A 16722-nucleotide genomic window follows, 5' to 3' on the forward strand; every position below is an offset into this window, starting at 1 on the left:
ATCATTATTAAGAAGGTTGATGTTCTGTCGTTTATTTGGAGAAATGCTGTACTTGTCTCATTTTTGTACATGATGGACGCTTTTAAAGTACAGTCATTTCTGTCAGAAGAGGGAAAACGGGGGATTCTGGATAACTGAAAGGGTGCAGTAAGGAAAAAAATTTTATATGTCGCCAGAACATCAATTGGGTCCTTGAAGTTCAAATACAAAAAGGTACGATTCTTCTTCTCAGTACCTTCCTGGAAACAGTGCATTACAGAAGAAAGCATATCATGCATGACATTTAATAGCGATTTTTCTTGAGAAGGACCTTTAGGTTTTGAAGCTAAATAGTTTGTGCATGGTTTAGCACAATACAAAAAGTCCAATAACTGAAATGAGGCATAAAGCCTCATTTCATCTTCATCTTCACTATGTGAATTTCAGCACAACCTTCATAATGCTATTTTGCACTTTTGTTGCCCATACAATCAAAATAGTTCATAATGCTTTGGAAACATTAAAGAACCATCATTGGTTATAAAAGCACACTTGCATTTTTTACCTGCTATTATTTGCAGTAACCCAGAAGATAAGTAGTAGTGAAAGCAATTGGGTAAAGAAAGCTGCAACCTGTTGTCAGTTCTGTTTTGTTAGCTTCACTTCATGATCTGTACAATCAGTTTTACAGACTTCTTGTTCCAATATGCATCTTTCAGACAGGACAAAAGGAAGGAGTGGAGAAATTAAACAATGGGTAACTCATAAGTAGGTGAAGGGACATGTGTGGTACATGAAATAGCTTTATTAAAAAAAAAAAAAAAAAGAGATAATAAAATGAAGTCTTTAACTTAGATTTTTCTCCGTGAGGTAATTACTGCTGCCTCCATCTTGTAAATGAGGGATGAGGAAACTCTGGCCCAGAGCTTGTAAGTGACATACCTGAAATGATACAGCTGGCTGAGCTGGGCATAGAAGTTAATCTCTTAACACACTTTTGGGTTTCTGCCTTACCCAGATTGGCAGAGAACCTGCTGGAAGCACGGTTGTGTTTGTGATTAATGGTTACATTGTAATTAAATTTATTGTTTGTTTTTAATGAATTGACTTGACTGGATCTTTGTGAGGCTTAAGGGGTAAATCCTTGCGGCCATTCCACTGGAAACTGGCTGAAATGTAGCAAAGGATGTGGAGGGAAATGGTTTCCTTTCTCTGTGTGTGTGTGTCTTTGTGAAGGAGGCAGTCTAACTAGAGTTAAAATCTCTGCCTAGCACTCCACAGATGTCACTGTTGTGTGGACTGACCCCTGAAGTACAAGTCTTAACTCATAATTGCATGTAATAATAGTAGCAACAAGTTAAGCCTCTCTGCTTTTGAATCTTTGTTCTTAATGCATTTTATGTCACACTGAGTTCAAGTGGGCTGCTTTTTCATTTTTTTGTTCATTTTACGTCTGGCTTATAGTGAGGTTTCGAAGCTGTGATGGAAACAAAAAAATACACTTTGGAAGCAGTGAGCCAGAAGATTTCAGAGTAGGTGAAGATGGTGTGGTCTACGCAGAGCGAAGCTTTCAACTTTCAGCAGAGCCCACAGAGTTCGTTGTGTCTGCTCAAGACAAGGAAACACAGGAGGAATGGCAAATGAGAGTGAAGCTAACCCCTGAACCGACCTTCGCAGGAGCTTCTGAAAAGGTAAAACAACTAAACACAGCCTCTATAAATGTATCTCCACAAACAGGCCTGAAAATAGGGATCCAATTCTGTCTGTCATGCACCTCTCCATGAGGCGGTTTATTAAGGGACACCTAAAGCTGGAGCTTTAGAAATAACTCTTCTATAGCCTGTTATTTTGTAGCTTTACTAGGGTATGGAAAGACATGCCTGTTTAACTATATTGAATTAATTTATGTTTGAGCTTTTTCGTTTGTGTTCTTTTTGTTGTTTTTATTTGTATTTTGTTTTAGATATATACCCAAATTTAAGTCGGACACAGTCAGTTCTTTATTCTGATTTGCTTGAAAGTAGTACAGTATTTATACATGTGGTTGAATATAATCACAAAATAAATAAATCTGCGAGAATCAGTCACATTCATTAGATGGGAGCTGTAGATTCATGGCAATGGTAGGAAAGCATTTCTGGCAGGGAATATTTGCTTTGTCTTGTCCCTTCATAATCAAGTTAGAGATTGTAAATTATTCATGATTCCAGCACTACTTGGTAAGGAAGATGAACTCCCTCTGCTGGAAGCTGTTACAGGATAACGCATGTACTGCAACAAAAATCAGACCTAGCCATGTACAGATAACAATGCATTTACTTCAGGAAAACAGTATTAGATCTACTACCTTTTGCTGTTATACTACTTGCTGCCTGCTGTTTCTTACCTTCTCTTACAAAGTTCTTGGCTTACAAATAAAGAATAAAATTTCTTCATAGATTAACGTGTAATAGGTGTACGTTAAAGATTTAAGAATAATGTCAAAATAGTGTAGTTACACAAGACATGCTTCGTGATACATGTTCTGTGTAATCCTCAGGTTTTTTATTTGCTTACTTGCTGATTGTTTTAAATCTGCTAAGGCATGTTTTTAACACAGGAAATACTGTCTTTTTGTCTGTGAAAGTCTATTAAAAGAACAGATGCTTAGTTATGCCAGGGCATGCCCTGTTCTTTCCAAAGATCCAGTTCAGGCATCCTTACCATCAGCAGAATGTAGAGTAGTGGAATCTGGCCTTCAGTTGGGCATCTGTTTTTATTCTGTGGCATATTTGATTAGATTTAAAAAAGAAAAAAGTTTTTCTTTTGAAAGATTGGAAAACGTTTTTGCCACCCTGTCTTCACCCTTAAGCAAGCTAGCAGGGCTATATGTATGCTGGCATCCAAAGGATGAAATGACTGCAGATATAGGAGGGAATAGGAAAGGAATGTTGACACCCAGCAGAGATTAATGCCCAGTGTGTAAAGTGGGTCATCTACTGCATCCATCATGGCTGGCATAGGTTTAAAATCATTACAACATTAATTCTAAGGGTTTTAATAGGGTCATAAATATTTGAGACATTCCTTACCAGTATGTATTAAACTCCTCTTGGAACTCCAAATTATATTTTAGCACACTCAGATCTAAATTTAATGTACAGTAGCACATTACCTGTACTGAAGTTCTAGCTAATGAGAAATACATAAAGGCATACTATTAAATTCTGCAAAATATTAACTACTTTTCAGAAAGTGCAGAATAGTTTACACAGTAAAGCCATTCTACAAATGGATTGTAATTCCATTTCTCCTCCAACTTGCATAAGGAAAAAAGGAGTTCTTAACATTTTGCAGTGCAGTTGTAAATAATACTGGTTATTTTCATACTGCACTGTGAATGCAAATAAAACAGTTCTAGGAACACAGAGGAAAGACAGCCTTTCAGTCAATTATGTAATTGTATCTCAGCTATTTTATGATACTTACTAGTAATTCTCCTTCTAACATGTACTTAATTTTATCTTGTACCTGGGAAAGGACCAAAAGAAAATTGAAGACATCATATTTCCATGGCAACAATACAAGCACAGCAGCCCTCTGAAGAGGCAGAAAAGAGACTGGGTTATTCCTCCAATCAACCTACCAGAAAATTCCAGAGGACCTTTTCCTCAGGAATTAGTTAGGGTAAGGAAGTTAATAGAAATGTGGTTTCCATGTCCCTCAGAGAACTCTTGAGGAGATTTTGCATAAATGATGTCTTGTTCATTGCCCAAACATGTATCAGTCTTTTGGGCTGGTTTATGGAGCGAGTCCAGAGGAGGGCCATGAGGATGATAAGAGGGCTGGAGCACCTCCCGTATGAAGACAGGCTGAGAGAGTTGGGGCTGTTCAACCTGGAGAAGAGAAGCTGCGTGGAGACCTCATAGCAGCCTTCCAGTATCTGAAGGGGGTCTATAAGGATGCTGGGGAGAGACGACTCCTTAGGGACTGTAGTGGTAGGACAAGAGGTAATGGCTTCAAACTGAAAGAGAGGAAGTTTCGGGTAGATATAAGGAGGAAGTTCTTTACAGTGAGGGTGGTGAAGCACTGGAATGGGTTGCCCAGGGAGGTTGTGGATGCTCCATCCCTGGCGATGTTCAAGGCCAGGTTGGACAGAGCCTTGGGCCACATGGTTTAGTGTGAGGTGTCCCTGCCTATGGCAGGGGGGTTGGAACTAGATGATCTTAAGGTCTTTTCCAGCCCTTACTATTCTATGATTCTATTCTATGATTCTATGTTGGTACCTCTGCATAGCAGGCTGGGCTGCCTTTGCTTGATTTTTCAAGTTGTCCCTGTGCTCCTGTACTGGTGGGAGGTGACCTTGGTTTGGGTGGTAATTGCTGTGATGACTTCCTTAAGTGGTTAAGGAGGATCTCTGCTGGTTGAGGAGTTCTCCAGTCTCCTGCACTCGAGTTCTCCACCTGGGGAAGGATGTGGGGGTGAACGGAAGGGGGGGTACACCAGGAGACAGAAGGAGATGGGATCCGATGGGGTGAGGACACCAGCTGTTCCACAGGGCTCTGCAACACAGATGTGGCCATTGCCCAGAGCCCAGCACAGGAGAGGGCTTCCAGCCGTGCTACTGGCTGGTCACAGTCAATTTGTTGGAACTTGGTAGAGCATTAGCTCAAGTTGATAGGATGTGGTTTTGCTCTGTACTGTTGATGTGCATGCTGGTGATTCACCTGCTCCTCGCAGATGCACTGCCCTTTAATGTTTCCTTGGAAGATGAGACCAAAGTTCAGTCTTTACACAAAAACAGTGACTTTCTAAAGGGCTATTGCCGGTGGCAGAAGAGAGTCTGTAGCTTTGGTCTGGGAAGGTATAGGAGAAGGGGAAAAACCAAACCAGACTTTTTACTTCTTACAGTTTTATGTAGTTTTCTTATAGTTTTATCATAGTATATTTTTTCTCTAGGATCTAAACAAATCTGGTTAAGGTAAGTATACTGAATTGTTTTCGTTTGATACAATTCATCCTACTGTGAGAAATAAGCAAGGATATTTTTGTGTTCCCAAAAATTCATTGACTATGTTTCTGACAAAGAGTATAATTGAAAACTTCAAGCTTTATACTAATTTTGTACCATTCCTAGGATAATTCTTTTTAGAAGTTTAGCTTAAAGATGGGAAAAAAAGCTGCTGCTTGTCTCGGCAGCAGACCCATCCACTGCTTGTTTGTAGCTAATGTAAATGTTATCTTTTTTGACACATAGATTAGGTCTGATCGTGATAAAAGCCTCTCGCTACGGTACAGTGTGACTGGTCCAGGAGCTGACCAACCTCCAACAGGCATCTTCATCATCAACCCCATCTCAGGACAGCTGTCTGTGACAAAACCTTTAGACCGGGAGCAGATTGCTTCTTTTCATGTAAGAGTTTAATTTACCATAAATCAGATTATCAAATTGAAGATTAACATCTGCTTCAAACATGACTTGAGCAGCCAGCATTTAGTTTTCTGCGAGATGTGATTTAAAGAGTTTGTAGCAGATTTGTATTTGTTGTACTTACTAAAGCTAGCTCTTACTTTGTTTAAGCAGCTTAAATACATTAACATACATAAACAGTGATTACATGTGTTTAGATAAAGTAATTTTAAAAGATTGAAATACGGATACTGTAGCTTATGTTTCAAATCCAGGCCATTATTCATAGTCTCCACTGTATTGTATATTTTTCAAAAGTTTACTTTTAATTCAGCAACTTAAATTAAGACGTGACTGCTATTAGAATTGCAGCAGCTGTGATTTGAGAAATAGGAAGAATAACTTACGAATTTTCATTTTCAGGGGCAAATCTAAGCATTTTAATGGAATTGTAAATTAAGTCTGTCAGCTTATGAAAATTATATTCTTTGCTCTAAAGAAATTGACAAAGTAGACCACAGATTCCAGTATTAGTGGAAAATGAAGTTTGAAGGAAGAGGGAGACCTAAAGTTGTCTTGGCTTTTGAGAGACTACACTGAAATTGTTACAGAAGTTGTTCAGCTCCTAGAAAGCATTCCCAGCATTAAAATTGTGCATTAAAATAGTCCTTGCCTTGCACTCCAGGAAGCCCTTGGAGTGCTACTCCCAAATGGAGGATGCAGCAGGAGTCATCATGGAGGGTCTGGCAGGGTAAATGGCTCTTGCAAGAGAATAGCAGCTCCAGCATCCATAAGAACTTTACTGAGAATTTGGCATTAGCAATTCAAGATTTACTGACTTAGGAATTTACATTTATATGAGTAATTTCCAGAGTGGTGAGTTAATAATGCCTTCTTGCTTCTTTCTACTAGGTTTGTGTGTGTGTGTATATATATATAATGGGCTTCAGCAAGACTGCTATAGGAGCAAGTTGCCTTTTTGCCTAGCAATCGCCAGGCTCTGGACTGGATACATAGGTTTACATTTTTAGAAAGTATTGTGTTCCTTCCCCCCCCCCCCCCCCCCCCCCCCCCACCTTCTTTTTTTTTTTTTTTAATTTTCTTGGCTGTGCAATTTAATATGATTTAGGTAAACCTGACTGTCAAAGGTAGTTACTCAGCTCTTTTTGACAATCAGGGCATTAAATTTAAGTGTCTCAGTATCTTTGAAACTCAGTCCATAAACTTAGCTTAATTTTAGCCTGGAATTTCATGTGTTTATTGACAGTGATTTATCACAAACCCTACCTTGGTGCTCCAGGTAACACAAATATATTCTATATGCAGTTGCTACGCATTCATATATTTTCAGTACACACAGTATCTGTAACAAAGTTTTAAAAGTGATGCCAGTGTTCATTCCCTATGGATTGTTAATAAGTTGCTAGCTGCATAATATAAATCTGCACATTTTTAGAGTCTGTTTTCTAACAGTCATTATTAAAAATTGTATATGACAGTAGGCATTGGTATTAATCAAAATTGCAGGATTCAAAATAATTTTCAGCAAATCAAAGAAGTCAGTCTGCAACTTAGAATAGTTTAGAAGTCTGAACAGCAGTTTCGTTAGCAATCTGAAAACTTAAAAGGTCAATATGGGGAGGGCAGTGGCAGATAACAAAATACTTGGAGCTAAAAATGCCTGGCCTGAAACTTCCTGTCACCATTATTTTGTCTATTTGTGCCTGTATGTTGTGCAAATTCTCATACTTTAATGATTTTTGCAGCTGAGAGCACATGCAGTGGATGTAAATGGAAACCAAGTGGAAAATCCTATTGACATTGTTATTAATGTCATTGATATGAACGACAATAGACCTGAATTCTTGCACCAGGTTTGGAATGGGACAGTCCCTGAAGGCTCAAAGCCAGGTAATACGTGTGCTTTCAAGGGGGGGTGAGGGGGGTTGGTGGTGTATGCAGTATCATTTTGAAGGTGATGAAGGGGGTGCCTTCAGATCTTGTGATACTTCTAAAGATGTCTTTAGCGTGATGAACAAAACCTCAGATACGATCTTACTATTTCACCTTATTTTTAGTTCACTTTTTAGCATGCTAGGATTAATTTCCAAAAGAAGAGAGTATTACGTACATAAACAGAAGGAATATGACTTTTAGGTTCCTGTTTTCAAAAGTCCTATTTATAATGCCACAGTTCTTACGGTTGTGTTCATGATAGCCATTGGCATTCAGTTAGTTGACAGGTCAGGGTATAAGAGACTGCTGAAATATCAGCAGATCCAGTTCTAGTTTTGAATCTCAGAGGCTTTGAAAGTATTGGGATTTGAAATCAAACAGATTTCTTCTCAATTCTTGAGAAAACCCTAAATGTTGTTCATATCTCATTAAAATCCCAATCACCTTAGACTGAAGTTTGCACTACAGCTGAAACCACTTTCTTGACTTATCAGTAGTGCAAAATGAATTTTTTAGAAAGGTTAGCACAAGACATGTATTTTCTCACTTTGCAGTGTTGACTTGGCATTTGAGATGTGTCTCTAAGACCTTTGAAAGAGTATTTACATTGATTTTCAGTCACTATCAGTATGTGCACCAATTCTGAACATTAAGTATATTTCGTTTGGCCCAATTAATTATGTTTTCATCTAAACATGAGAAGCTCTCTTGTTACAGAAATGTTATTTGTGGCAGAATTGTAGGATTTCATTGTTTATGGAGCTTCTTCAATCATAAGCAAATATGATATTACTATAAACACAAAGTATTTATATCTCCTCTTATGTATTTTAATTACTCTCTTGGTGAGTCTTGGGTTTAACCAGATTGTTTTAAGTCGGAGAAGGAATGTGCAGAGTTTACCAAAAGAAATACATGCTTTGACCACTGCTTGTAAGTGATCTGTGTAATCTGAGTAAACTGTTTATATAACATATATAACATCAATTATTTATCCTGCTGCTAGGAACCTACGTGATGACTGTTACTGCCATTGATGCTGATGATCCCAATGCACAGAATGGGATGCTGAGATACAGAATCTTGTCACAGGCCCCAAGCAGCCCCTCTCCAAACATGTTTACAATCAACAATGAGACTGGTGACATTATCACTGTAGCAGCTGGGCTTGACAGAGAGGTAGGTCTTAATCCCATAGACTGGGTTATACTTTTTTGATAGTAATTTACAGATAATTCTCCCCCTCCCCAGTCTGAATTTTCTCCCTTTCTTTCCCCTGTTGGTACTGGTCATTGTCCTGGGCCAAGAGTGTAAAATCCAAGAGAAGAGGAAATTAGGATAGGGATAAAAATTGGATCCATGCATTCTGTACGCGTAGTCACTCTTGGTTCCATTGGGTTGTGGGCAGGATTTTGTCTCATAAGCCTGTTTGGTTTTAAGTAACAGGTACACACTAAAGCAGAGCAATGCAGATAAGGACCTTGGATGCTTGGCCTGGGTGCTGAGATGGGAGGTGTTCCTCAGTTCCAGCCCTTTCCTCTTGCTGAGCTCTGTGGGCAAGGTTTAGATCAAAAATGGAATTGGCTATACGTTTTATGTGTTTTGGAAGCTCCAGGAGAGCTTGTCCTCCCACTGTCTTTTTCCTTGTTCTTCACAGAGAGGTGGTAAATATTGAAATCCTCTGCATGCTGTGTTGCTAAATTTGCAGTAATTCTCTGATCTGAATTCTGCTTATTAAAATCAATCAGGAAAAATATTGCTGATCTTAAAATTTGAAAAGCACAGTTCTAAGAAGTAAACCAGTCAGTATTGGGAACTGCATAGATGGAGATCTGTCTCAAGGCCTGGACACACATTCAAAAACTTTAAAAAGAAAAAATAAATTAAAAAAATCTGACTGTCAGTAATTCCTTGCTACATGCTGGGCAAGTCCTGTTCTGTCTAGACAGTTCTTCACTGTGCCCACCATCAGAGAAGGAGGATGCCAGATCCTCTGCTCTGGTTCACGCATTTGTGAGGTGGGAATAAAAATATTTCCCTCCCAACTGCAGATCTGTCATGGACTAACTGTGCTTTTGAACCACTTGAAAACTTCACAAGAGATAAGCGTTGTTTTATAAACAAGCTATAAAATCCAAACAAATCTTTTTTCAATTCATCTTTTTTCAACTTCTGTTTTCCTAACCTCATTTTAGCTCATTAAATCTGAAGGTTTCTTTAAACTGGATTTGCTGTTCAGCTTTTAGCTGTTTGCTTATACTTGTTTGAAATAGAACACAAAAATACCGTCTGATGCTCTGGGTTGGCTATTAATATTCTGATGAATTTCAGTTTGAAAGGGGCAATCAGAAGATTTGAAAAGCTAAGCCGGCGGATTTTGCAATTAATTTTTAAAGTCTTATTAACATTCATTCTGTTTAGGTTGGTTTTGAAGAGGATGGATTTGAGGAAAGGAAAACCCTTAACTTTACAGTATTGTACCATACTAAATTAAAAGAAGAATGGGCAGCTTTGCCCTGGTTTTTAAAATCCCTTGGTCATTTTTGACAGGTGAACTTTCAGAAGGACACAGCGGTAACTCTGAGTTTTATTACTTGATGACTAGCTGTACTGAAGTGATTTAACTGGGAAGAAACCGCCTGTCTGTGTAGTTTAGGCCCTCGTATTAACAGCTGGAGAAGCATTGTTGTTTGGTATCAGTTTTCCTGATGGATTGCTCTACTGGTATCCAAATGAGTATTTATAAACATTTCTTGCACATGTTGAATATTAATGATTAATGTCAAATCATTCAAATATTAAATTATAGACTAATATGAGATAAAATAGTTTCCTTCCCAAGCTGTTGCCTTGCTTCCTTCATTTCCTGAGTCATTTAGTGTAACTCAATTAAATTAAAATGACCAGGATTCTAGGAAACCAGATCTGAATTGAGCCCACTTCTGGCAGTGGGCTGGGGAGCGCCTTGTTGCACAAGGTCCCTTGTTGTCCATGAACCTCAGCTGGACTACCCAATTCTGCCATTCTGCCATTTTCTTGAAGTCTCTCGCCACTTTGTAAAGCTCTACTTAGGTTCATAAAATACTAGACACAATTTTAAATTCTTAAATTATGTGACACATTATTTATGGGAGCATAAGTGTTGTAGGCATTCAAAAAAAGAGTGGTTCTTCTGATAGCATTCCTCATCTGCTAGCATTTTAGATTATCATGCACAATGCATTAACTGTGCTAACATGGCACAGGAGGAGAGTTGCTTAGGTAAGGGGACTCAGCTAAAAGCAGAAGAAATCTTTCACTTGCTGTCCCAAAAGATGCTGTTTCATGAGATCCAGCTGTTGTTATTGCTTCTGCTATTGCTGTGGAATTCACTTCAGCATTAAAACATCTGCCTTACTGCTGGAGGTGCCGAAGAAGTCAGGCAGGGTACTTAAATTTACACACTGACATTCCTGCCTCACGTGAGGTTAATTCAGTGAAGTGCTCTTTTATTTGCCCTATGTTGAAGTGGAAAGATGTGACCTGATGAGGTCTGCATTCTTTCTTGAAGCTGCCAGTTCGTTTTCGGATGTGTTGCTGTAAAGTCTCTGTGCAGGCTGCTGACACGTGCTCCACAGCTTATTCCTGGCTGCTTCTCACAGTAAAAGGCAGAGAGCCACCTCCCCCAGTTTCCCCATGCTTGCAAAGTTCTGTGCTTGTCGATGTCTGAAATTTCATTCCCAGCAGTTGATCTTCTTTATGTGAGTGCTGGGAAGGGGGAAGAACAAACAAAACCACATATATGCTGTCTTTTGGGGCACTTTTTAGGGGTAGGTTTCTCGTGCACTTCTTGTGTTGGAATTAAATAAGAAGACTGTATGGAAGTTGAGTCTCCCAGTAATAATAATGGGACTTTCCTTAGTGAAATTTGCTTCTTGGGATCAATATGTTAAGACCCAGGTGAATCAGAAGCACCTGCTGTTTCAATAATGTGGAATCATCTGGCTGCAAGATTTGCTTCAATACTGCTCTAGATTTTATTGCTTCACAATAAGTAAAGTATATTTTTCCTGGATGAAAGTGGTAAAAGTATTTCCTTGATTCCCTTGTGACTGCTTCTCCTGTTAGTGTCATGAAGGAAACCTTTAGGATGCTTATTGAAGCATTCTGAAGGTCACTTTGCAAGTATATTTTCCAAGCCAGAATTTGTATACATATTTCTGCATTATTGAACTGTATACTGCATTTCATTGTAAATAATATAAGTCTTGCTTTTATTAGAGAACTGTGGGATGCATATATAGTAATACACATTTGGGGTGTTTTGTAAGGGTTTCTTTGTGAAAGAGGACATGAGCATAAATTATCTTCAGTGGAAGATGAAGATTCATATGATTTATTTTAAAAATATTTTTTTATTCAATGGCTCATATTTGCTGCTTGGAAGTGTGCATAAGCATTACATTTCTAATGTCTGTCGTAGTGTCTGGCCAAAATCTGAAAGAAAGTTAGATACAACCAGTGGAATCATCCTTGGTTATTTTTTGTGTTGCTATCCACAGTCCCTTTTTGTAAACTGTTTCCATGAGAAGTAATCTGTCATATACCGCAGTCTTCAAGTAGTGGGAGAAAATGAGGCACCAAGTGGAAAAAAAAATATCCTTTTCTTTAAGTATTTTTATTTTGCCAGCAAGCTTTTGCCAGTGTTAGTAAACCATTCATGAAAGTGATATTTCAGAGTAATAGCAGCTCCTTATGTTTGTCTGTTTTCTTTTGGAAAGAACTGAAAGGTAACACCTAGCACTTTGAGCTAGGAAGCTGAACCGGTAAATGGGAGAGCACACACGATATTTGCGCTTCACCATCAAGGAAAAAGCAACTTCTCAGCAACTCTACGCAACAACCCTCTTTCTAGTGTTTGGTTTGGTTTTTTTTTAATAGAACCTGGTCAACTTTGTTTTAGACAGTCTCTATTGGGCATTTCTTGTGCTTGAGGGAGCTCTGGCGCTGCTCCAGCTGTGACGGGATAACGGCATACGCAGCAGTTGGAGGGGGAGGAGGCTGAGTCTGCAGTGGTGACCATCTTCGGCTGGGGTGCTTAACATTTATGGAAATAGCCTGTGCAGTTGTTCCGTCCTCCCCTTTCTCCCAGTGCCCTTATTCGTCTCTGTTAGCCTTGACATCTTCAGTTTCCATAGCGATCACAAGAAGTTGCAAACAGTGGGTTTGTGCTTGGGCTTGGCTGAAACAAAACCTTGGCAGTTGTAGCCGTTTGGCCAACAAACCTACCTTGGCTCAGTTCGCTTAAATGCTTTTGAGGACTTACCCTGTTTTAGTATAAACTGCACTCTGTGTTGGGGTTTTTTTTTCCCCATTTGAAAAGCAATGTTAAATCTGTGATAACAGCATTAACTGTATAAAGTAGTTTTGATTTTTGAGAGCAGAAAGCAGGCAGTCTGTCCTTGTCTCAGTGACATTTGAAGAAAATCAAGCAGTAGTTCCATATAGCTAGATGCAACCTGGTGCTGTATTCCTGTGGCACAAACTTTATTCCTGTCATTCCAGGTGATGCTAACTAGAATAAACAGTGTGATAGGCTCCACTGCTTAGCACAGTGCAATTTTGGGAACACCTGCTGTCCTATGGTAATGTTAGTTTTGTCTAAATCTTATGTTGATGTCATTTTGTGTTTTAGAAAGTGCAACAATATACATTAATAATTCAAGCTACGGACATGGAAGGAAACCCAACATATGGTCTTTCAAACACAGCAACTGCTGTCATCACTGTGACAGATGTCAATGACAATCCTCCAGAGTTCACCGCCATGACTGTAAGTAGAGGGTAGGAGTAACTGAAGGATGTGCATATTTATAACCATTCCCCACTTTTCTCATTATATTCACAGACGGTAAATATTTATTACTTATTAAATATGTACTGGCAGGCAGAATTGAAATACATGCAGAATATTATGTCCCTTAGATACAGTATTCTGTTTAGGCCAAAAGGCAAAAGCTGACAAGGGAATCAAACCATCCGTTTTCTGGGTGGCCTCAGGTAAACTTCATTAGATAAATTGTCAGACATCCAGTGAAGAGAGATGTGCTCCCTAATGTTGATGAACGTTCAGTATGGCGTGTCTCTTGGTGCTTCTGCAGCCAAGGTAAAATGTTTTCTTGTGTTTTTTGCAGTTCTATGGGGAAGTACCAGAAAACAGGGTGGACGTGATCGTGGCAAATCTGACGGTAACGGATAAAGATCAGCCTCACACGCCTGCGTGGAATGCGATGTACCGGATGACCGGAGGAGACCCGACAGGTCGATTTACCATCCTGACTGATCCCAACAGCAACGATGGGCTGGTGACGGTTGTGAAGGTGAGAGATGCCTGTGCTTCAGGGAATTAGGCAGAGATGGAATAAGTGGGAGAACACTGCGGGGTGGGGGAAAATTTGAGCTCCTGAGGCCAGCATGAATCTGGAAAGTAAAATGGATGGGCAGTGTCTGCCTTGTGGAAGATAGCTATCTGTCTCTTGGAGCATTTTTTCTTTGCTTACACTATTAGTAGTACTCCAACTGATCAATTTTGAAAATCAGGCTAGGTTGTTGAAAGTGACAGATTTTGAAGCTATATTTGCTGAAAGAGAGAAATTAGTCTGTGAAAAGGCATTTGCTTAGTACTGTTGCTAGAGTAAAAGAACAGCTTCCTACCTCCTGGCCCCCATTAGTAATCATGCTTGTTGTCTGCGGGTTTTATGTCAACACGTTCCCATTAAGGAACAGATACAGGCAGTCAAGGCACAATCAGAGAGGAAAAAGTGATAGGTGGGAGGCTACTTCTACAAGAGGTTTTTAAAGACTGGCTATTTTTAAATCCTCATTTAAATACCTTTTATGGAATAACCTGTCTATCTTCATTCTCTAGCCAACACAGCTCTGTGCTGAGGAGTGACTTATTTCAAGTGATAATAACAATGTGGTTCTATAATTAAACTTGCCAGAAATTAGGCATCTTTCCTCATGGCCCTCTGATAAGTGTCTCATCTCTGAGTTGGCCTGTTCCGGTTTTGGCTGATCCACTTATGAAGTCAGCTGTAAGATGCCAACGTTCCCATTTGGAAATTAAAACATTCACTTTTTTTTTCCTCTTTTCTGCCCCCCTTTTTTCTTTTTTAATCTTGGCTGTATCTAGGTGACAAAAAAATACAAGTTTTTAAACAGCTGTAGTGGTAATTCACAAAAGTATTTTTTTGTTTTGGGGGTTTTTGTTGTTGTTCTGTTTGTTTGTTTTTAAAGAACTCTCTTGTATTAACACTGCACTTCCCCAGAGGTACCAATTGTTGTATTGAAGCCTTCCAGCAAGAATTACATGAGTGTTTGTGCTTTGTAGCGCTACTTCAGGCACCCGACATGGGAAGAGTTGGAAGCCTGCCTACAGTTTTTATTGGCAGTGCAATGAGTTGATCTGTCAACCTGAAGATTAGATCATTTCTTGTCACTGAATTCAGACTCTCATGTGCCAACTGCCCCTGTAAAGGTACAGGGTTCCTTCAAGTCTATAGTTGGTGCAAGCAGTACGGTGCATAGTCCTAAGGCAAATCAGGTCTTGGAGAATGCCTCACCCCTATGCAGCACAACAGGGGAACTCTAGCATCAAACTGGTTTTACTCCTCCTTTTAAATTTGATTTCTGGCTCAGTGAGAAAGTCCCCAAACTGAAGGTTGTCTGCACTGTGAAGATGTGAGCTGTAGCATTATGAGAAGTAGAATTATCTGGGATTACAAAGAGTCTTTCTAGTGAAACATTAAGGGCATGGGAATCTCTGATCTATGGGGCTAGGTATGGTCATGATCTTGTTCGAAGGTTGTTCATCCTCATAACCGACAGAGGCAGATTTCTTTCCCCAGGAGAGCTTCTCAGGAGGCACATCCACTCATGTAAGTGCCTGGCACAAGGCTCGGAGTTTTTAAATCAATTTCTGATGAAACTGCTTGTTACCTCAGTTACTTGTAATGGCAGTACCACAGTAAGTTACATTCAAGAATGAGGAGGTTTCTAGCTGTTCTGACTTCAAAGCTGCTGCTAAGCAAACTCCTAACCCAGTCTCATGTTGAGGCGTTATATTTAGTGTGTTTTCTTCAGGCTCTGTGCTCATTTTTGACAAAAGTAGTACAAGTAATGCTTAAAAGTGTACTTTAAAGTAAAAATGTTACCGTGCGTCCATTGCTGTTTTTAGTAAATGTTAACGCTTCCTGTTCTTTGCTTTTCACAGCCTATTGACTTCGAGACCAACAGGATGTTTGTACTTACTGTAGCTGCGGAAAATCAAGTGCCTTTGGCTAAGGGGATTCAACATCCTCCTCAGTCAACAGCAACTGTGTCCATTACGGTCATTGATGTGAATGAGAGCCCATATTTTGTTCCAAACCCTAAGCTTGTACGTCAAGAAGAAGGACTGCTTGCTGGTAGCATGTTGACAACTTTCACTGCTCAGGACCCAGATCGTTACATGCAGCAAACCTCTCTAAGGTCTATATGAACACTTCACAGTTATTTAACAATTGGAATGTAATATCTGTGTTATAGAATGAATGGGGAGCAAAGAGACTGCATACAAAATGACTGCATTTACCACAGCACATAGCTATACCAATACTTCCTGTGGCTTTTGTGCAGCTCTCTCTAAAGGGATTTTTTGCTGTAGAGAAGGTGACCCGACCCACATTCATAGATCTCTAAACCGTGTTATATCCTAATGCAAAGTCCCACTTCATCAAGGTAGAATAAACTTATGCATCTGTGTATATGTGGCATCCCGACAAATTAAGTCAGAGCAGACACATACTCATGTGAGCTAAGATCATTTGCAGTTTAAATTAACCAATAACTTTGACATGGCAGCAAAACCACATCATATTGTTGATAAAATCTAAAGGGTTTTCTCATTTATTCTCCAGGAATGCAAAGTGCTGCTTTTGTCTATCTGTGTACTCTTGAGCTGATAGCTATGATCATAATTTGATCATAATTTGCCTAATGACTAAACCTATGCTAAATGAGAAAAAAGAAAATAAACCACGGAAATTTTAAAGCATGCATTCTCACACCTTGTTTAAAACATAGTCATTGTCTGCAAAGCTAAGGCACAGTGGCTAGTCCTGTGCCATGACTCAGGTTCTGAGCTTATCCAACAGCTTTTTTAGCTCATGTAGAAGAAACTCCAGAACTTACTTTCTGTCTTTCCTTCCAAAATTGAGATTGTTACAATTTTATTTTATTTTGATTTTGGTTAGCTATTGCTGGTATTTTACTCGTTTCTGCACGCAACCATCATAGACATGATAGCATGAGGACTTAGGTATATGCATTTTTAATGACCCAAGGTAACTTGCACTTGATTAATGTCAGAGAACAAA

At 39.2% G+C, this 16722-nt stretch overlaps 1 protein-coding gene across 3 annotated transcripts in view; it reads left to right on the forward strand.

Annotated features, from left to right (window-relative positions):
* The window catches only part of CDH2 (cadherin 2), a 118701-nt gene that overhangs the window by 76769 nt on the left and 25210 nt on the right, over nucleotides 1–16722 (forward strand). For all 3 annotated transcript variants that reach the window (XM_030496621.1, XM_030496630.1, XM_030496639.1), the window contains exons 3-10: nucleotides 1444–1670; nucleotides 3499–3645; nucleotides 5216–5371; nucleotides 7135–7279; nucleotides 8331–8503; nucleotides 12999–13136; nucleotides 13498–13683; nucleotides 15579–15835. In XM_030496621.1, the coding sequence (XP_030352481.1) occupies nucleotides 1444–1670; nucleotides 3499–3645; nucleotides 5216–5371; nucleotides 7135–7279; nucleotides 8331–8503; nucleotides 12999–13136; nucleotides 13498–13683; nucleotides 15579–15835 (1429 nt within the window). The remainder of the gene's footprint in view (nucleotides 1–1443; nucleotides 1671–3498; nucleotides 3646–5215; nucleotides 5372–7134; nucleotides 7280–8330; nucleotides 8504–12998; nucleotides 13137–13497; nucleotides 13684–15578; nucleotides 15836–16722) is intronic.

This window comes from Strigops habroptila, chromosome 1 (genome assembly GCF_004027225.2).
Source record: "Strigops habroptila isolate Jane chromosome 1, bStrHab1.2.pri, whole genome shotgun sequence".
Lineage (NCBI taxonomy): Eukaryota > Metazoa > Chordata > Aves > Psittaciformes > Psittacidae > Strigops > Strigops habroptila.